Source organism: Nyctereutes procyonoides, unplaced genomic scaffold (assembly GCF_905146905.1).
Source record: "Nyctereutes procyonoides isolate TBG_1078 unplaced genomic scaffold, NYPRO_anot_genome, whole genome shotgun sequence".
Lineage (NCBI taxonomy): Eukaryota > Metazoa > Chordata > Mammalia > Carnivora > Canidae > Nyctereutes > Nyctereutes procyonoides.
In genome coordinates, this window is record NW_026575031.1 from 5,172,457 (window position 1) to 5,194,870 (window position 22,414).

General features: G+C 38.5%; 1 protein-coding gene across 2 annotated transcripts in view; it reads left to right on the forward strand.

Annotated features, from left to right (window-relative positions):
• The first annotated feature begins 432 nt into the window (after positions 1–432).
• SPRED1 (sprouty related EVH1 domain containing 1) overlaps positions 433–22,414 on the forward strand; it is a 125,829-nt gene continuing 103,847 nt past the window's right edge. Inside the window, exons 1-2 of one of the 2 annotated variants that reach the window (XM_055316790.1) lie at positions 472–545; positions 1,259–1,562. Coding sequence is in view for 1 of the 2 variants with exons in the window: in XM_055316788.1 (XP_055172763.1) it covers positions 514–545 (32 nt within the window). In the remaining variant the exon portion in view is untranslated. Of the gene's footprint in view, positions 546–1,258; positions 1,563–22,414 lie in introns of both variants that reach the window. The other variant, XM_055316788.1, reaches the window with a different exon arrangement.

Genomic DNA, 22,414 nt, shown 5'->3' on the forward strand with positions numbered 1-22,414 from the left:
CGAGCGGAGCTCTGCTTCCTCCTCCTCGCCGCATCCCTGAGGGAAGCGCCGCCTCTGCTCCCGGCTTCTCCGCCCGCGCGCTCCTTCCTGGCCGGACCCCGCCGCGCTCCACCCCGGTCGGGAGGCGAGGAGCAGCTCCCCGGCAGCCTTCGCAGCGCCTCTTCCCGTTTCCCTTCGCACCAGGCACCCTCCCGGGCCTCCTCGGATCCCCTCCCCTGGCTGGGCGCGGAGGCGGAGGGAGAGGCTGGGGTCGCCACGGCGGAGGTTGCTGCCGCCACCCCCCTGCGGGGGCGGCCGGGGTTCCCGGCTGGGGGGGCACCGCTCCGGGTGAGGCGTCCACCATGGTGAGGCCCCTGAGCCGCTGCCCCCGCGCCCCCCCGGCCGCCGCCGCCGCCGCCGCCGCCGCCGCCGCCGCCGCCGCCGCCTGCCCCTCGGTGCTGCTGCTGCTGCTGCTCCTGCTCCTCCGCCCGCTGTCGCTCCTCCATCTCCAGGTCGGATCGCGGTGAGGGAAAGATGAGCGAGGAGACGGCGACTTCTGACAACGAGTAAGCGCCCCATCGATCTTGGCCAGCACCCCCGCCTCCCACCCCCCACCCCGGTCCTTGCGACCCCTCCGGGGCTTGGCTGCCGGACGTGACTGCCCAGCCCCGAGAGTTCGGTGCATCTCGTCCTGGAGAGGGCATCTGAGTTCTTTAAGCCATTTTATTTAATGGCAGCACCCCGCACCCCCACCCCGCCCCACCCCCACCCCCCGCATTTAGTTGCCTACTCCTGGGGGACGGTAGTGAACGTCGGCGGGGGGGGGGGGTGGCAAGTGTACGTCGGTGAGAGGGAGGGATGTGGACGCCGGTGGCCGGGGTGGAAGTGGCCCCTTTGCCTGGAAGACCCCCCCCCCCCGGCCTGCCCTTTTTCGCTTGAGCACACTCGGCCAGCACACCGCGCTGAATATCCACCCCGCTCCCCTTACAGCTGTTTTACTTGGAAACTGCTGTGTGGGAGCAACCTCCTGCAGCAAACCGCTCTTGAATCTTAAGATCCGATGAGTCAGTGACTCTTCAATACCGATTAAACCTCCCCTCCCCCCCCCTTTTAAACTTACGACCTGTAAGCTTCTTGTAAAAAAAAAAAAAAAAAAGAAAAGAAATAAAAAAAAAAAGAGAGACTAGGGAAACACTTAGACTTTAGTGACATTAAGGGCACCTGGAGGGTGGGAGCTGTTGAACTGTTGTCACGTTTTACCTTTGCGAATGCTGGGCAGGTCTTTATCGGGGGGCACGGAAGACTGTCGAACGTTGATGTTCACCCCTCAGCCGTGTGGAGGAAACCAGGTACCTTGATTTAACGGTATTCACGCTGCTGCCTGTGTTGACGGCTTCATTCATTACCCTCTGGCGGGCCCTGCCCTGGTTCGAGTTCTTGTTTTTCGTTTGGGCTGCGTGTGTTCCAGACGACACAGACGTCGCCGTTTAAGTATTTTGCTCTCAACGCCGCGGCCTCCAGAAAGAATCATGGTGCCTGAGGCCGGATTTGATCCCCTGCCGAGTGTTCGCGCCCGTTCTCTGGTAACGGAGTTCGAGTTTTGTTTTATCTCCTGAGGGTTGTGAAGAGTTAAAGGGAGTTAGGACCCAGTCCTAGGATGCATTCCTTTAAATAAAGCGCATTCCTCGAGTCGGACCTTTCTGAGAGAACTTTAAAATCCGAAGCCCAGGCCTGTTTAACGTAAAATAGCTTGGGAAATGCCAGGCGGCGTCCCTCCCCCAACCTCCCCCCTCCCCCCCTCCCCCCTCCCCCCCCCCAGCACGCTCTTCTGAGGAGCGGGTGTGGGAGAAGGTAGCTCGCTGCAGCGTCGGTGCAGTCCGCAAGCAGAAGTGGCCGCCATGTTCTCTCTCTTTTTTGTGAATCGCCCTCATTTGCATAGCACACTCTTCATTCATAAAAAAAAAAAAAATAATTAAACATCCATCACCTCGGACGTCTTGAAAGGATTTCCCAGGACGGAAATCCAAAGCTTGACTGCCTGCCTCCGTGTACATCTTTGTGTTCAGGAGGTGTTAAGGAGAATTCGAGGTTACAGGTTGAATTCAAGAACCTACGCGCGCGCACACACACAACTACCCCTGTTCTCGGAGTGTTGACACAGTTATGTGGGAAATATCAGTTCGGGGAGGTGCTGGGATCACGTGATCGCCTCCATTCATAAAATACCTGGCTGTCCATTCACAGTGCAGTGCACTGTCTCCCTGCCTTCCGCAGATTAGACCTAGTTTGAGAGAGATCAAGAAGTATCTCAGATAACGCTTAGTGAGGGGGAAAACTGCTAGAAATCCTGAACGGGAGGACGGTCATTTTTACCGGTATCTTTTAAGAAAGTAGCCTGGATCAAGATGTCAAATTCTGTTTTACTGATGAGGAAGGACTAATTACCATACTAAAGCAAAATGTCAGTGCTCCCTTTTTGGATGCATCTAATAGAAAAACAAACGAGGGAATGTAAATGGACAAATCTGTAAAATATGTTGTTTCTGAGTGGGCTCTTTTTATGATGCTTGCCATGGACGACTTAAGAATGCAAGTTTTTTTCATGTACTGATGATGTTGGTGGATGATACTGCTCTTAAGCTGGAAATGAGTAAAAATTCCCAGTAGTTTAACAACGAAGATGTTGATATTTGAGACACCAAATGACAAGGTGGGAGAGTTCCTTTTTTTTTTTTTTAATTTAAATGTAGCTGTATTTACATGTAGTTAAAAGTATATTACTTCACTTCACCCAGACCTTTAGAATTCTGTTTTCACAAATTTATCCTGCGTTATTAAGAAGCTATTCCCGAGGGGCTTTGTTATGTTAGTTTTGGTAGAACAGAAAAAAAAAATGTTTTAGATTATGTATTTTTTTTATGAGATACAGAATCTTCATGGGGACAAATCCTTGGGTTTTACTATTTTATTTTATTTTATTTCATTTTATTTTAGGAAATGATATGTTCACCTGGTAATCGGGTTTTTTTTTTTTTTAGAGCCAACATTGTACATTACCTAAACCACAAAGTGTGAATTTCTTTGGAATGTAGTTTTTGTTCCGATAATTTACCTTATCTTTAATATGTAATGTTTTGAAATAGCAATTTATTACTTGTAATTGTATATAGTATGAAGACACAAAAGATAAATGTATGTTATGGTAGATGCCCTTAAAGCCTCAGCATAGTAAAACTGCCCTGTAATACGGATTTTATCTGGGCCTTACATAAATTTTCTTCTACTTTCTTTTCTCCTTTTTTTTAGAAGCCATAATCAATAGGAACTTAATTACATTAGAGACTGTTCTTAACACTTGGATATTTTTTCACCTGATTTCAACTTTTAAAAAGTGAAAATCACCAATATCTTGGGGAAACTATTAACTTTTTTGGGTAACCATTGTGGTAAAATCCAGTAAGGGCTGTAGAGCCCTCATTTTGAAATCCTCTAATACACGCTTTATTATTTGAGATTAGAGTTCTGTATGGAGAAATAGACCAAAAGTTGATTGTTAGTGTATATTTAATCGATAATTAATGAGAAATCTTTTACATGTAAGACTTGATCTTACAAAGTGCCAAATTTAAGGAAGGGTTGGTAAAGTCCCTTTTCCATCCTTCAATAATAACTGGAACTGATTTGAAGTGTTAATTAAAAAACAAACAACTTTCCTCCTTACAAAAGTAGGAATTTCAGATAATGTTCAAAATAATCTTTTTTTTTTTTTTTTTAAGATTGTATTTATTTGAGAGAGATAGAAGAGAGTATGAGCAGTGGGAGGGGAAGAGGGAGAAGCAGATTCCCGGCTGGGCAGGGAGCCTGATGTGGGGCTCCATCCCAGGACCCTGCGATCATGACCTGAGCTGAAGGCAGACGCCTAACGACTGAGCCACCCAGGCGCCCCAAAATAATCTTTTGAGGGAGTAATAATTATTTGTGTATTGTTACTCAGATATTAAGTCTTAACATTTGATATACTACAATCAACCTTTCCTATGATGTCGATGATGAGTCATATTCGCTGACTGGATTTTTACTAGGTGCCATGCACTATGATGAATTTTTCCTGTATTATTTTATGTATGTACATATATTCTTTATAGAGTGGAATTGCATTGTAGAAACTTCATACCCAAATATATTGTGACTCTTTCCCTGTGTCATTGACTGTTTCCTAGAACATAGTTTTTAATGGCTACATTATGTTCAATGCATAACATAGGTTAGTTTTAACCAGTCTACTATTGGATATTGTTATTCCTGAGCAGTGCTGCATTTGATCCTGAGTTCTGTCCCCATCCACATCTTTTACTCTCTCCTTAAGATAGTGTAGGAATGGAGTTAAAGGAGATGCAAATTTTAAGTTGGTCTTTTTTTGCTAAATTGTCCTCTAGAAAAGAAAAAACTCATGTGAGTGTGCTTATGTCTTAAAGGATCTGTCCAGTTCTCTTTGAAAACATTTTTGCCAATTTTGAAGGTGGAAATGAGATCAATGTTCCTATTTTTAAAATGTGCTGGATGGGAAAATGAAATTGATTAAAAAGCTCCCAAAACTTGTTAGATTGTTTTGGGCAGCCAGAGTGTTTTTAAATACTGTATTGCAAATAGAATTAAAATGATCATACAAAAGCCTTTTGCAGATAATTTACTTACCAGTTTTTATGTAGTATGGTATAATGTAAAGAGCATTCAACTTGGAATTGGGAGATGCCTTTCTGTCCTCGCTGTCACTAATTATTCTGTGATTCTGGACAAGTACAACCTCTGTGGGCCTCAGTTTGCTCATTTCGTTTAGGCAATTTGAGCTAAGCATCATTATTGGCCCTTCCTGTACTAAACTACCCTAAAGTAATACAGTGAAAGGCACATTGCAAGACACGGACTTGGAACGTGTGTCTTTATTGATTATTTTTTTTTTGATAAATTTTATTGTTTTTGACATATTTAAGCAAATGAAAGATTTCCAGTAAAGATCTGGTAGGATGCTGAAGTAAAAGCATTAATGTTGAAGAGCCAAGATAAAAAATTTTGGAGACGGTACATTCATAATCTTTTAAGATCTTATTTTTTGGGGCTTAATAACCACATGTCTTTAATTTTGTGTGTGTGTGTGTGTGTGTGTGTGTGTGTGTATATACACACACCTCACAGATGGAGCTCTTTGTACTGCTCTTTTTTTTTTTTTCCTTTTAAATAAATATAGCCTCTGTATGAATAAGTGAGCAAAAGGCTATTGGGCTTAAATGCCAACTTGGGTAGATCTAAAAGGACTACTATACTTGTAAGAGACAGCGTTCATGCTTTACTTACTGGCTAAGAAGTGTCAAAAGTAAGGCTTTTCAACTGGTTATTTATTCATACTAATTATATTAACCTAAGACTAGGGATAATTTTACACTTAATTAATTTAATACAGATAATGAATTTTTCATTCTTTAATAGATTTAATTCACTATTTATGACAAATTTTATGTTATAGCTGCATCTTGTTTTAGAATACAGAGCCAAAGTCATTACAAATCCCTGAAGGTGTTTTTGTGGCACTGTTTTGTGGGTTAGAGTGGTTTGAAATGAGAAAGATCTATTCATGTATTTTTGTTTAAATGTAGTTCATTATTTTTGTTGAAACATAGTTCATTAGTAGTGGATTTTAGACTGAGGAGTTACATTGCTTTAGACACAGGGTTCTTAGAATTAAGAGTGTTTTTACTAATCTTTGATTGAAACTTGTTTACATTCTTAATTGAAGGAAATTCCAACAAACCATAGCATCATTACAGATACTTGTGACAGCAGTTAGTTTCCTAGGACTGCCCTAATGTAACAAAGTACTACAAGCTGGATAGCTTAGAACAACAGGAATTTATTGTCTCAGTTCTGGAGGTTGAAAGTCCAAAATCAAGGTGTTGGCAGTGCCCATGTTCCCATTAAACTGGTAGGAGAATCCTTCCTTGTCTCTTCCCGGCTTCTGGTGGTTGATGGCAATCTTTATCATTTCTTGGTTTGCAGCTGCCTAATTCCATTTTCTGTCTTCATCTATCACATGATGTTCTGCCCGTGTGTCTGTATCTTCAAGTGGTCATGTGACACCAGACTTACTGGATTAGGAGCCACCTCTACTCCAGTATGACCCCCCTCTTCCCTCTTAGTGACCGTATTTCCAAATAAGGTCATGTTCTGAGATAGAGGGTTAGAACTCAACATATTTTAATAGAGGGATACTATTCAACTTATGACACCAATATAGATCAGATTTTTTTTGTTATAGTACAATTGCTATTCATTTGTTATAGATGTATTGAAGTAATGCTTGGAGTCATCATTACTTTGAAGTTCTAGTAGGGATGCCTTGCTGGCTTAATTGGTAGAACACATGACTCTTGATTTCAGGGTCATGAGTTCAAGCTCCCCGTTGGTGTAAAGCTTACTTAAAAATAAATAAATGAAGTTACAGTTATTAAACATTGGTAGGGCTTATATGTATTTTAATGTTAATAAAACCCATATATTACTATGTCAAAATTATTAATATTTTGATAATTATTTCAGTATAATTGATTTCTTTTGTAATCCTGTGTATTTTGTTTTAGGCCTTTAATACTGTTCTGAGAAGAGGGGCATAGCCTTCATCAGATGGCCAAAGAAGTCTATTGGCATAAAAGGTTAAAATCTCTTGCTATAGATAGAGGCCCAGAAGGCTGAACCCAAAGATAGAAATTATAAATTGGAAGATTAAGAAACATGAATGGTAAAATGAAGTCCAACATTCATCAAACAGTTCCAAAAGAAGAGATGAGGGAGGAGAGGAAATATTCAGAGATAATGGCTGAGAATTTTCAAGAAGTAGCAAATCAAACCCAATTCAGTGTTCTAAATACAAAACAAGGCCTCATAGTCAGACTGGGTTTATCTTGACATTTCATGAATAGATTAATGTGAGAAAATTGATGTAGTTTATTACATTTGAAGATTAAGGAAGAGAAATAATAGTCTTAAGTGCCAAAAGTGCAGTATTGTCATTGAGTCTCTGCCCATAATATGTATGTAAATGTTTATAATTTATAGATTTATAGTGTGTATTCATAACTGTAGGCTTATATTACTTTTCTATTTTCTAGATTTATAGACTTAATATTTCTCATTTAAAACGAGGGTATGGGATATGGTCAACTTTAGGATAGTTTTTGGTATAAGAATTCTAGAATTCTAAGTAATATTCTTTGTGCTTCTGAAATTCACATTTAATGCATCATTCCTGTTACTCATAAAGGTACCATTGACTGGTGGAAGTTACCTTGTATCTGAACCTGTTGAATTACCTTGGAAGGCATTTTCTTTTTACATTCGAAGGCAAAGAATAAGCTTTTTTACATTCAAGTAATTGAAAATTAAATTTTAATATATTTCCAGTTTTATAATTTTATTTCTAAATCGTATATAACAGGGATAATAGTTTAGATAAAGGCCATTATGATTTGGGAATGTAGATTGTAATTGTTTCCCTAGGAATATTTAATAATAATATTGCATATGATTAGATGCATGATGTCTATTCACCTGATTAGAGATTTTTTTAACAAATACACAGTTTTTGTTGATGGCTTCTCTAATATTAATATCCTGTAGTGGGATTACAAAAATTTAGATGGAATTTAGTGAATTGTGACTTTTCTGATACACTTTATCAGTTATCATAACTTACCATATAAGAATGTTTTATTTGGCATGAAGTCACCAAACTTTTTTATACTGCTTGTTGTGAATTACATTGATGTTTTCATCAATTTTAGGGGTCAGTTTTGGGTTTGCCCTCTTAATAATACATAAAAGCGTTTCAGACTTTCAGTTGCTTGCATTATATATATGAATTTCTTGGTATTTCTGGACAGATACCTTAGTAACTTTTTCTTCAAGAATTTCAGTGCAAAAAGAAAAAAAAAAAAGAATTTCAGTGCAATGACATTTGAGTGCCTGCTAGGTACTTGACTTTTCCTTAGCCCTGGAGATACACAGATAAGTAAACCTGATAACTGCTTTCACTATCCAGCAAGGAAACCGGATTCCTCTGAAATGTCTGAAATGTGATGTGTGTTCTGCATATGAAGTTCTTCAAGGCTCAAGGAGAAAAAGATTATGCCTGGCAGTGTAGGAGCTGGCTGAAGGAAAGCTCCAGAAAAGAGGTAGAATTTTAGGAGTCAGCCAGAGATAACTAAGGTTGATGAAAAAGGGGAGGGCATTTCAAGAAGGGAGGGGGAAAAACAAAACAAGAACAAGCATGAAAGAAATGGAAAGTTGAGAGAAAAGCAGTACTTTTTTGGATATGCTTGTTTTCAGGAGTGGTGGGAAGAGAAGAATGTTGGAAGCGATTGTGAGAAGTCTAGATTTGTGCTTAAATTTTATCAGCATCCTTAGGGCAAAGGGTGGTGGCTAGCCCAGGAGCACACAAGATGAATGTGAAGGAAGTTCCTGAAAATCCATTTCTCTCTCTCTCTCTCTCTCTCTCTCTCAAGTAGGCTCCATACTTAGTATGGAACGCCCAACATGGGGCTCAAACTCACAACCTTGAGATCAAGAGTTGGACTCTTAACTGACTGAGCTACCCAGGCACCCCCAAAATCAGTTTTTCTTGACAAGATGAGAACATTTATTTTGTCAGTGATAACAATTTTGAAGAGTCCACATTAATTTTTCAGATAATGCACTGAGAGTTCAAAGAAAATTTGTTCTTTGTGCTTCTTCCCTTTCTCACTCCTAACTGCAAGTCTTAGGTCAGTAAGGATACTTAATGAGAAGCACCAGTTTAAGTCTTTACCAGGTAGGCAGTGCGGAACTGTTAATTTAAGTGAGGAAGTGGTAACAGATTTGTGTAGAAAGCTGAATACTGAGACTCCTTTGGACAGTTGATTGGAGGGAGAAGAACATGAACTACAATTGATAAGGAAGATGGAATAATCAAGGCAAAACAGGAAATAGTGCATTTGGAACTGTTGAGGATGAATTTGTGGGGCATTTCAGGTGTCTAGATGATTACCTGACTGGATGTGAAGGAATGAGTAGGAAGAGTGTGAGATGACTTCAGCGTTTTAAATTTGGGTCTCTGTAATGCTTTTAAATGAAGTGAGAAGAGGCAGAGGTTTTTAATGGGAGAACATCTCAAATTTGGCCTTTTAAAACTTGCCTGCCTCTAGATATTAATGTAGAAGATGTCTCATAAGGTGTTTTAAATATAGATTTGATATCCAAAGAAGGTTGAGAAGGTAGAGTTAGAAGCAGTGTCTTCAGCATATGTGATAGTTGAAGCAGGGAGAAATTGCCCAAGAAGAATATTTAGTAGTAGTAATGGAGACATGAATAGTGAGAAACGGTGATGTTTTTAAGGACACCAAAAGAAAAGTCTTGAGAGGTAGGAGAGATTAGAGAGAAAGTATTAAAGACAAAATGGGAAGTAATGAAAGAGGTACATTTGGGAAAATTGGGGGATGAGATTATTGTTGAGGTGATGTTAATAGTGGATAGGAAGAGAAAAAAACATTTAAGGAAAGATTGGGCAAAAGGTAGAACAAGGTCCAGGAAAGAGAAGTCTATCAAACTTTTTTACTGTTTGTCATATGCTGTGCTAGATATAATCCTTCTAACGACCATGTGAGCTAAGTATTATCCATAGTTTATGGAGGAGATAACTGAGACTTAAGACTGGTTTAGTAACTTGCCCATAGCCACACAAGGGAGTAAGTAGTTGAAGTGTGAGATCCAAATTGCATTGTATTTGTACCACACTGTATCTCATACAATTAATGGCCAGACTTGATATTAAAGTAAAAAATAAGGTTGAAGTGATTAGTAGATGCATATAATTGACAGCTGTTTTGAGGGACTGGAAGTTTTGGTAAAGTTAAAGAGCATGTAGAGTGGAAGTGGAAAAAATCAAAAAGGAAATACTGATCAGAGAAGATCCAGACTCCAGAGTGTAATGATAGATGAGAGAATATTAAAGTAGAAAAGGTTGTTGAAGTAGAAAACCAGGATCTGCTAGGATATTTATAAAAAAGGTCCACAATATGGCTGTTGAAGTTGCTAGGTTGGATGGTATCAGGAGTTGAGGTGGAAAGGAATCTTGAGCCAGCACCAGTGCATTGTGTGTGTGTGTGTGTGTGTGTGGATTGAGCGACTTATAGTAGGACATCTGCCTCTGCGATTTGAAGAGACTGGAATAAGGATTTGGGGATTGGAAGTTGAAGAAGGAGGGTGTCAGTGGGAGGAGAAGAGAGGGAAGGGTCTAGCTGGGAAGAGTTGAGAGTATTGGAAATGACTGGATCTCATGTAATAATGGTCCAATGAGGAATGAGGGATGTTGGGATTTAGAGAAGGGAAGATAGATATGTGAATAAATTATCCAGATTTGGATTTCATTGAGAACTTATAAGTTTTTTCTGAGAACCTAACGAAGATGTTGACTGATACTGTAGTGTTTTATCCAGATACATCTGTCTTTGGCAGAAGGTTTGTATTTTGGGGGGGGGGGGTATTTTAGTTATAATGTAGTTAGAAAGTCCGTTTCAAAACAATTCACTAATTAAGTTTCTATATTAACTTGGTATTCAGAATTAACATGGTCCTGCAGTTACTGCTGACTGTCACGTTAAGAGTGGCAAATCACATAACATGTCTTTGTGCTTGATTCTCCATCTGTAAAACCAGGATAATATGTCACTACTTCAAGGGATGTTAAGGTAAAGTAACCTCACGCCCTGGCCCAACATTTTCTGATTAGAGATAAGAGAATATTAAAAAGAACTTTTAGTTCTTTTTTTTTTTTTTTTTTAATTTTTATTTATGATAGTCACAGAGAGAGAGAGAGAGAGAGAGAGAGAGAGAGAGAGAGAGAGAGAGAGGCAGAGACACAGAGGGAGAAGCAGGCTCCATGCACTGGGAGCCCGACGTGGGATTCGATCCCGGGTCTCCAGGATCGCGCCCTGGGCCAAAGGCAGGCGCCAAACCGCTGCGCCACCCAGGGATCCCAGAACTTTTAGTTCTTGAGAAGAAATGTACTATGTCCGTGAACTAATCAGTGCTCATTTTTATTTAGCCTAAGGTAGGGTTACTTTTTTTTTTTTTTTTTTAATTTTTTATTTATTTATGATAGTCACACACAGAGAGAGAGAGAGGCAGAGACACAGGCAGAGGGAGAAGCAGGCTCCATGCACCGGGAGCCCGACGTGGGATTCGATCCCGGGTCTCCAGGATCGCACCCTGGGCCAAAGGCAGGCGCCAAACCGCTGCGCTACCCAGGGATCCCGGTAGGGTTACTTTTTAAAAAGGATTATTGACCTGCTGGAAAAATTGTACTTCAAATTAAATGTTAAGGAAGCCCCTTTTTGGAAAAACATTAAAAATCCCAACAAGCAGGGGCAGCCCAGATGCCTCAGTGGTTTAGCGCTGCCCTCAACCCAGGGTGTGATCCTGGAGACCCAGTATCGAGTCCCATGTCAGGCTCCCTGCATGGAGCCTGCTTCTCCCTCTGCCTGTGTCTCTGCCTCTCTCTCTGTGTGTGTCTTATGAATAAATAAATAAATTAAAAAAAAATTCCAACAAGCAAAAAATAAATATGTTGTGAACATTTTCTTTTGTATTTTTCTTAAGATTTTATTTATTCATGAGAGACACAGAGAGAGAGGCTGAGACACAGGCAGAGAGGTAGGAGCAGGCCCCATGCAGGGAGCTCGATGTGGGACTAGATCTCAGAACTCCAGGATCACGCCCTGAGCCAAAGGCAGATGCCCAACCCCTGAGCTACCCAGGTGTTCCTTCTTTTGTATTCTAAGCAAAGAATGAGAGAAGAGGTAGCTAGGTTAATAACTAGTGTTTAGGGGATCCCTGGAGAGCTCAGGGGTTTAGCGCCTTACCTTTGGCCCAGGACGTGAACCTGGAGTCCTGGGGTTGAGTCCCACATCCAGCTCCCTGCATGGAGCCTGCTTCTCCCTCTGCCTGTGTCTCTGCCTCTCTCTCTCTGTGTATGTCTCATGAATAAATAAATAAAATCTTAAAAAAAAATAAAAATAAGTAGTGTTGAGCAAGACCCCAGGCAAAGACCTGGCTCTAGATAGTTTTTTGTTTGACACTTAATACTACTAATTATATAAGGAGTGTATTTCTAGAGCTTGTTAATTAAAGCAATTTAATACCTGAGTACATTTTGGAAGTATGAGTAGATTTGACATGTGTCATTTTCACTGGAAAAAGTCATCTTTTTCAGGAAAATATCATTATATGGAAGGCATAAAATCTACTTTTGTGGGAGAGAAGGTGGAGAGGAAGATTTTTTTCAGCTTATTAAAGATTTAGACATTTAATTTTTTGCAGCTGTAGTCAAACTAAGATTTCTACTTTCTAGATGAGATAGACTAAATCTGCTAGCTCTGGATTTAATCTGTTACCTATAATTTGGACCACTAAAGGTCTGTAAACTTAGTTTGTTTTAGTTACCAAAAACGAAAGCAAAAGTCTGTTTATATTTTCATGTAGCCTGATTAGCTTATTATTCTGAAACTGTAATTTGTTAATTAAAAAATAGTTGCTTTAGATACATAAGTACTGAAACTTGATTTAGGGATGAATTTGAAGTTGTCTTGAATGAACATAAATCAGGAACTTAAAAATAATGATGATGAAAATTATATATGCTTTTTCTCTTGAGAATTATTTAATGCAAAAACCCAGACTTAATTAGTAAAAGTTAAGAACATATGCCAAATAACTTTAAATATATCAGATTAAGATATTCTTCATTCCTTATTTGATAAATTTGAAAAGGAAGAGGAGAGAAAGTAGAAACAGATGAATGAGACAAGCTAGTTTTCCTTAACCACCTTAGTTTTCCTTAGCAATTCTTCCTCTTCTTGCTCCTTCAGGAGAGAGCAAACTTAGCTTCTAAGTGAGCCAAAAAGAAAAATAATTTATCTGACTATATAGACCCTATTGCTGTCAAATCTGAACCTGTGTCATGTGTACAAGGCTGCAGCCTACACCACATAAAAATAGTTAGACTTATAATTACTGGCTAACTTTAAGTCACATTTTTGCATTTACCCTGTCTCAGATTTAGCTAGGTAGTAGTAGGAAAATGGTGAAACTGAGCTGAATCCTTTAATTGGCTGGTATGGTCTGAATATTTGTGTCCTTTTGGGAATCCATCTTGAAATCCTAACCCTCAAAGATGATGATATTAGGAGGTGGGGACTTTGGCAGGTGCTTACAATCTAGAGGGTAGAGCCCACCTTTTTTTTTTGTTGTTGTTGTTTAGAGCCCTCCTTGAATGGGATTAGTGCCTTTTATTATTTTCTAAAGACTTTATTTATTTATTCATGAGAGACATGGAGAGAGAGGCAGAGACATAGAGGGAGAAGCAGGCTCCTCGCAGGGAGCCTATGTGGGACTCTCCCCAGACCCGGGATCACGACCCGAGCCGAAGGCTTCCGCCTTTTAAAAAAGAGGTTTCAGAGAGATCCTAGTCCCGACTACCATGTCAGGGCACAGTGAAAAGGCCTCAGCTATGAACCAGGCCGAAGACCCTCAGCTGACCATGCTGGCGCCCTCATCTAGGACCTCTCAGCCTCCAGAACTTTAGTTGTTTATAGGTTACCCAGTCTGTGGAGTTTCCTTATAGAAGCCTGAATGGACTAAGACATTGACTTTTCTTTGTTTTGAGGAGGACAAGGAGCAATAATTACCTCAAAGAAAGAAAGAAGAAAAAACTCAGCATGATTTTTCAATTGCTTTTAGTTCCATACATATAATTTTTCTCAACTGCCAAGCCACCCAGTTGTCCCTGGATTTAGTCTTCACAGCAACCATTTTAAATGTTGTTACAATTACTGTACTACCATTTACAAAGATGAGGAAACAGGAGCTTATCAAAAACTTAAAGAATTTGACAAAGATTACATAGCTGGTAGGCTCTAAAGTGTGTTCCCTGAAATAGGCTTTTAAACTTTTGACTGTGGCAGTAAAAAGTACATGCATACATACATATATTCAGATAGACATATCATTTCATAGAACAGCTTAGATATACTGTGATGACACAAGTCAATTTTTGTATTGCTTTTTAAATTGAGATATAGTTGACATATTGTTAATACATTAAGTTCAGGTGTCCAACATAGTGATTTAACAACTCTATATGTTATGCTATGCTCACCACAGTAAGTGTAGCTGCCATCTATCTGTCACCATTCGATGCTATTACAGTACCATTGACTGTATTCCCTATGCTGTACCATTCATCCCTGTGACTTACATATTTCATAACTGGAAACCTGTACCTCCTACTCTCCTTTATCCCTTTGTGCCCACTCCCTATTCTGTATAAAAACATAAAGGTGGTCAAGACTTTGTAGTTAAAAATTCCCACTTCTGAACTACAATGCATATAGGATGTCCTCTGAGGATGTATGTATTGTTACTAAAGATTTACATTTGTGTTCAGCTTATTATTTCATGAAAATAAGATAATACTGAAAGGCATAGAATCCTCAGTGGAGTGCATTTCAAGGTGAAGTTGTGAGGAATTTCAGAGGAATTCATATTTGAATTGTTCTATCTAGATAACAAGTGTTATGTCCTTGCTAGATTTCTTCACTGAAGTGTTCCAAATGATAAGGGAATGCATCCCAAAGCAGCCTTTAAAAGGTATAAAATTGTTTTGAAATCTAGTAATCGATCTCAAAGATTCATGTAAATCTTGCATTTTAATCAATACTATAGTTGTATTTCCAGTATGAGATATTTCTGATTATTTATATTAGAGAAAAGTTGAAAGCTTTTAACCATCAAATCTTTGCATGTTTATATCCTGAGGCAGTCTGTGTCTCTATCTGGTGTGACACATTCCTTGGAGGAAGTGTGTTCTGCTGAGAGACCGTGTTTGAGGTACATCAGGGTGTTGGTCCGAAGTAAAGGGCATGATTGTGTCCTGTAATTATAGTGGCTGCCATTTTCAAACAAGTAGGAGCCTTTGGACCCAGCAAAAGTTAATATAAAGTTTCTGAATTACAAAAGCAATATAATTACATTGTAGGAAACTGGGAAGACAATGGGAAATTATCCATTGAAAAATGTTCTTTTCTGCACTTATTTATAGTAAAAGTATTATAAAGGCAGCAATATATAAGAGTGATCTTGAATTTAAAGTTTCTCTAGGGGCTTCTGGGTAGCTCAATCACAATGTGTTGGCCTTTGCTTAGGTCATGATCCCAGAGTCCTGGGATGGAGCTCCTGCATCAGGCTCCTTGCTCAGCAGGAAGTATCCTCCTTCTCCCTCTGCCTTCCACTCCCACTTCTTGTGCATGTATGCTCTGTCAGATAAATAAATAAAATCTTTTAAAAAATTTTTGTTTTTTATAAAAACATCAGGTAGATCATACAATTTATATAGACAGTAAATTACCTGCATTAGAAAGAATAAAATTGTGCTAATTGGCACTCTAGAAAATATGCAAAGCTGCATATAAAAGAAAAGAAAACTCAGATTCTGGTCTTATTTTTACCACTTATGTGACTTAGAAAAAATCTTCTAGTGTCTGTGCTAATGAGGACAGTAATCTTTTCTCATCCATAAATACTTTTTTGTGAAAACTGTAAATAAGCAGATTTATTTACAGAGGAGTTTTGATTTACATAGAGGGTAAAAGGAGGGTTTTCTAGAGGATTGGAATAAAACAGGGAGGTAAAGTGAAAGGCAAACAGAAAAATAAAAGGTTTTTAGCAAAACCTTAGGGAGAGAAAGAAAGCCAAGGAAAATGAGCCTGAGCCTGTTCTGGGAGCTACTGAGATCTGTGTAAGGAGTCTGTTAGGTAAGTGAAAGGTTATATAATCTATATATTGGGAAGCTTTGCAAAATATCTGCATAGTTAAAGTGAACATTTGAGTGGTGTATCAAATGGGTTAGAAAAATTACCTTTTAAAACACTGTTTACAACAAAACAATAAATTCACAAGGATGTTGAGATCCTATAGGGCAGGTAGGGAGTTCCCAAACATTTTTAAGTTGATCAGGAGATGGTAGATGAGAATTCATTATACAAGACTCATTATTTTAAAAAGAGGTATTATTGATATTCTGTTATTTGAGCATGCATGCTTCCTTATTGCTTTGTTAATGAAGTTGAGGTTATTTTAAGAGTTTTCATAGGCTCATGTGTTAAAACAGTATTTGGTACACAGTAGGCACTGTTTACCAGTATGCGTTCAGGTATGGCCTCAGTCTTTATTTTTTAAATTTTAAAGTTCATTCATTTGCAATAACAGCTTTCTCTTTAGTTGTAGAGGGATTCCTGCCTGCTTTAGTATGTGTCCAGCCTTTGAAAGTATCAGACTATAAAGGAATTGTAGAAAAATAAAATATATTTTTACTACTTTTTAATTCATTGTCTCTCACAGTTTTTTTTTTTTTTTTTAAGATTTGTTTATTTATTCATGAGAGAGACAGAGAGAGGAAGAGACACAGGCAGGATACAGGCAGGTGGAGAAGCAGGTTCCGTGCAGGGAGCCTGATGTGGGACTCTGATCCGGGGATCCAGGATCACGCCATGAGCCAAAGGCAGACGCTCAAACACTGAGCCAACCAGGCATCCCTCGCACAGTTCTTTGTAAATGTTTCTGTTACTTTATTGAAGGATACTTTTTTCTCCCCTAAAATTTTCCTTATTACCTTTGCTACCATATGGCACTTAGTTAGAATCTAATGAATCATTTCCAATAAAATTTCCTGTGATAGTAGAAAGATTCTGTTTGTAATAGCTATTCAACATGGTAGCTACTGTGTGGCTCTTTGGCTAATGAGTACTTAAAATGTGGCTTGTGGGACTGAGGAACTAAATTTTTAATTTAAATAGTTACTTGTAACTAGTTATTCCTGTATTAGATAGCATAGGTCCTGAGAATTTCTGATCTTTCAATTCCAGCAGATTTTTTGAAAACAGTGACATGTTTTGTATTCAATCTTAGCCAGTTTGTTGAAGAACTCTCTAATTTTTTAAAATAGGGAGGTAATCTTCCAAAGTATGGTATGTAAGATAATTTTAGTTGTTTTACAAACATGACATTAAGTTGAAAAGTTATTCCTTTCTCAATACTTTTTGCATCTTAATTAAGAAAAATGGTGTGTGTGTGTGTGTGTGTGTGTGTGTGTGTGTGTTTAATAAGGAAGGAGTAATATCAACCTCAGTCTCCGGTAGACAGCCAATACAGTTTGAGTTTTACTGTATTACATTTTACAGTTACTATCTATTTATGCTTGTGGTTTGTTGTTTTAAATTGGCTGTAGTGATTAACATCTTTTAGGAACATTTTTTGGGTAATATATGTGGCACCACATTTAAGGTGAAAAATTGATGATGGTAGTGAATGTCAAAAGAAGAACAAATGTATGACATACTGATCTCTAGTGCAAGGAGAGCTGGATTGGTAGAGAATCAGTTGCCCTGTTGTTACACTAGTTTGCTGAGGCGCTCTGTCTTTTTTAGGTGTGATTTCCAAATGCTTTGGTGAAATATGAAAGAGGTTGGTTTAGAGTGAGAGGAGATTTTTTTTTAAAGATTTTATTTATTTATTCATGAGAGACAGAGAGAGAAAGAGAGAGAGAGAGAGAGGCAGAGATACAGGCAGAGGGAGAAGCTCCCTGCATGGAGCCTGATGTGGGACTCGATCCCGGGTCTTCAGGATCACGCCTGAGGCTGAAGGCGACGATAAACCGCTGAGCCACTGGGGCTGCCCATGAGAAGAGATTTAAAATTTTTTTGAATTTTAATTCCTGTGTAGTTAACATACAGTATTGTATTAGTTTCAGAGATTTACATTTTAAGTGTATTTTATGCTATAATAACTGATAATGCATGGCACTTTAGACAGAAGGTAAGATGTATTAAGCATTTTGCTATATGTCTGACATGAATTACCTCAGTTAATACTTCAAAGCAGTTTACACATAACTATTGTTCCTTTTTTTTTTTTAATTTTTATTTATTTATGATAGTCACAGAGAGAGAGAAAGAGGCAGAGACATAGGCGGAGGGAGAAGCAGGCTCCATGCACCGGGAGCCCGACGTGGGATTCGATCCGGGGTCTCCAGGATCGCACCCTGGGCCAAAAGCAGGTGCTAAACCGCTGCACCACCCAGGGATCTCATTGTTCCTTTTTTTTAAAAAAAAAAATTGGGTGCACAGAGTTGGCCTAATCATTATTTTGGTTCACATTATCATTGGTTTATGTATGGACCTTTGTAGCCTATTAATTTTAATTTTTCATTTACTTGATAAATACAGAACAGTCCAAGAATCAGGATATTAATGATAACTAGCACTCACCTAATATGTTTCGATCATATTCTTTTGACTTCTTTTCAGAGGTTACTCTATCCTGAGTTATGTGTTCACTATTCCTTTCCTATTTAAGAAAAAAGTTTTATCGCATATATGTGTATGCCTAAACAAAGGGAATATATTTACTATATGTCAATTCCTGGAACTTGATTTTTTTAAACTATTTATTTATTTATATTCAGTAATAACTAAGATGTATTTTTTTTGGCATAGGTTTTTATTTCTTTGTACTGCTGTATAATATTCCACTGTGTGGAGTGACCAGTTAATTCATTCATTCATTCATTCATTTATTTATTTATTTATTTATTTATATATTTTTTTAATTTTTATTTATTTATGATAGTCAGAGAGAGAGAGAGAGAGAGAGAGAGAGAGAGGCGCAGAGACACAGGCAGAGGGAGAAGCAGGCTCCATGCACCGGGAGCCCGACGTGGGATTTGATCCCGGGTCTCCAGGATCGCGCCCTCGGCCAAAGGCAGGCGCCAAACCGCTGCGCCACCCAGGGATCCCTGTTTATTTATTTTTTAGATTTTTAAAATTTATTTACTTATTTATGAGAGAGAGAGAGAGAGAGAGAGAGAGAGAGAGAGAGAGAGAGGCAGAGACAGGAGGAGGGAGAAGCAGGCTCCATGCTGGGAGCCCAATGTGGGATTCGATCCCGGGACTCCAGGATCGCGCCCTGGGCGAAAGGCAGGCGCTAAACTGCTCTGCCACCCAGGGATCCCCTATTTCTTTATTTATTTAAATTGGAAGTCTATTTTCCAAACTGCAAGATAGTCAAATACTTAGCATATCTGTTAACACCTGAGTTTTAGCTTAGCGTTTAGGGTGATATCAGTGATGGTCTATAGGTCACCATGAAATCAGTTCATCTTCTTATGTGTCAGTTTTCTTGTTTTTAAAATCAGTGATGCTCAGATTTCACCATCTCTAAGTGGTGTATAACATAACTACACATAGTTGAAGATACCCGAATTTATTTCTCTTGCTTTTCCTTGGTTGTGATAAATACTCAGCACACTTTAACCCTCCACTGAATTTTTGTATTTAATTGAGGAATAAAGGGGACAGTTTAGGAACAAAAGAACGAAAAAGTAGACGTTTCAATTTGGTGAGTGATAACCAGAACTAGATTTCCCCCACACTTCCCCTCCCTTTTATTTTTAGGAACCCTTTTTACTCTTCCTCCCCCAGCTCTGTCTTCTACCTCAAGCTAGGTCTTCTACCTAGCTTTTTATTAACACTGAGTATAAGATCAGTTTGGGGAATAGGGAAAGTGAAATATAATTTATTTAATAAAAATGTATTATTTAAGCCTCTTTTTATTTAATAAGTCTTAATAAAAATTATAGAAGTGATTTAAAGTAAGTAAAAGTAAGTGCATAATTTGGAATCCAATCAGTAAATAAAAATTGTTATCCAGTTTTCCATTTCTCTTCTTTCTTTCTTTCTTTCTTTCTTTCTTTTCTTTCTTTCTTTCTTTCTTTCTTTCTTTCCTTTCTCTCTCTCTCTCTCTCTCTCTCTCTCTCTCTCTTTCTTTCTTTCTTTCAAGATTTTATTTTTTTTTTATTCATGAGAGACACAAAGAGAAGAGGCAGAGACACAGGCAGAGGGAGAAGCAGTCTCCTCATGGGGGGCCCATTGCAGGACTTGATCCCAGGATCCCGGGATCATGCCTTGTGCCAGAGGCAGACACTCAACCACTGAGCTACCCTGGCATCCCTCCTTTAACATTTATTTAAAAAATTTATTTTATTTACTATTATTTTTTAAAATTTATTTATTTATGATAGTCACACACACACACACAGAGAAGAGAGAGAGAGAGAGAGAGAGAGAGAGAGGCAGAGACACAGGCAGAGGGAGAAGCAGGCTCCATGCACTGGGAGCCCGATGTGGGATTCGATCCCGGGTCTCCAGGATCACGCCCTGAGCCAAAGGCAGGCGCCAAACCGCTGCGCCACCCAGGGATCCCTATTTAAAAAATTTAAAGTGAGGAAGTCTTTAGTTAGTATGACTAAAACTGTGAGAACCATGATTTCGTATCTCTTGTGAATGGCAACAATATTGAGATATCTAAACATTTTTAGTGACAGAAGTAAAAGACCTCTTAAGAATAAAGATCAGAGCAAGAAAAGGATATTTAAGGGGCCACTACATAATTTTAAATTTATTAGTTGAGTATTTAATACATTTGGCTTTTATAAATGTGACCTATATACTGTCTTTTGATTGCTCTGTAACCAAATTATAAAAGATACATTAATAGCAATAGGTGATTTTTGAATGTGATTAAAAATTGTGATGAAGCTTTCTCACTGAAAAATTAAAGTGAATGCAAATGCACAGAGGCAGAGTGTACAAAAGATTTTATGCTAAAGAACAATCCATTTAAGTAGATGACATTAAAAAAATAGATGACATTTTACCATTTTTAATAGATGATTTGAAATGCAGTCAAATACAATGACAAAATGTATTTGGAATATCTAACTATTTCATTTAAAGAAAACTATCATAAAATAATTATAATTCATTTTAGCAACTTAGCAAGATGATTACAGCAGCTGTGAATCAAATAATTTCATGATGATTTACACAACAAATGGGTATAAGAACAAAATGAATTTACAGTATAACTTTAAAATGCTTTGATTTGTATACACTTGATGTTAATGTATCAAAAATGTGAATGTTAATTTTAGTCATATGTTACTGACAATTATCTATCAAGGTACAGAATGCACCTTTGCAATTTTTAAATTTCTTAAATTTTAAAAAACGATTTATTTACTTTTAGAGAGAAAAAGAAAGCTCCTGTGCATGCTGGAGGGTCAGAGGGAGATAGAGAAAATCTTAAGCAGGCTCTGTGCTGGGCACAGAGTCCCATGTAGGCCTCTGTCTCATGACCCTGAGATCATGACCAGAGCCAAAACCAAGGGTTAGATGCTTAACCAACTGAGTCACTTAGGTACCCCTTAAATTGTAGTTTTTATATCTGGAGCTTCTCTGCACACTATTTTGAAAAGTGTCAAAATTGTTGTCTGTTTAGTAGTATAACATGGAGAAAAGACTATATCGCTAAAATGTCTCTAATCAGAATTTTTATTTATACCCCTCTGTAACATATGACTTGAGGTACTTTCCTGATCATAATATTAAAATTAAATATTAGAATTAGTATCAACTGAAATTTATAACGATGTGAATCATAGAGTTACTATAGGATTGTTATTCATCAGGAAATTCAATCATTTTGGTTTTTAAACTTCTGAAAGCACATACTGGAAAATAAATTCTTTGACTTTCTTTTCCAAATTTTTATTTAAATTCTAGTTAGTTAATATAGAGTGTAATATTGGTAGAATTGGTAGAATTGAGTGATTCATCCTTACATATAACACACAATGCTTTTCATAACAAGAGCCCTCCTTAATGCTCATTGCCCACCCACCTCCATCAGTTCTCAGTTTGTTCTGTTAAGAGTCTCTTATGGTTTGCTTCCCTTCCTTCTCTCCCCCCCCCCCATCTATATGTTCATCTGTTTTGTTTCTTAAATTCTACATATAAGTGAATGCATCTGGTATTTGTCTTTTTTCTAACTGACTTATTTCACTTAGCATAATCCCTCTGGCTCCATCCATGTGTTAGCAAAAGGCAAGATTTCATTCTTCTTCTTCTTTTTTTTTTTTAAAGATTTCATTTATTTATTCATGAGAGACAGAGTCAGACACAGGCAGAGGGAGAAGCAGGCTCCATGCAAGGAGCCCAATGGGGGACCGGATTGGGGACCGGATCCATGGACTCCAGGATCATGCCCTGAGCCAAAAGGCAGACACTCAACTGCTAAGCCACCCAGGCATCCTGATTTCATTCTTTTTGATGGCTGAGTAATATTCCTTTGTGTGTGTGTGTGTGTGTGTGTGTGTGTGTGTGTACGTGTGTACGTGTGTACACACGCATGCATGCCACATCCTCTTTATCCATTCATCAATCAGTGGGCTTTTGGGCTC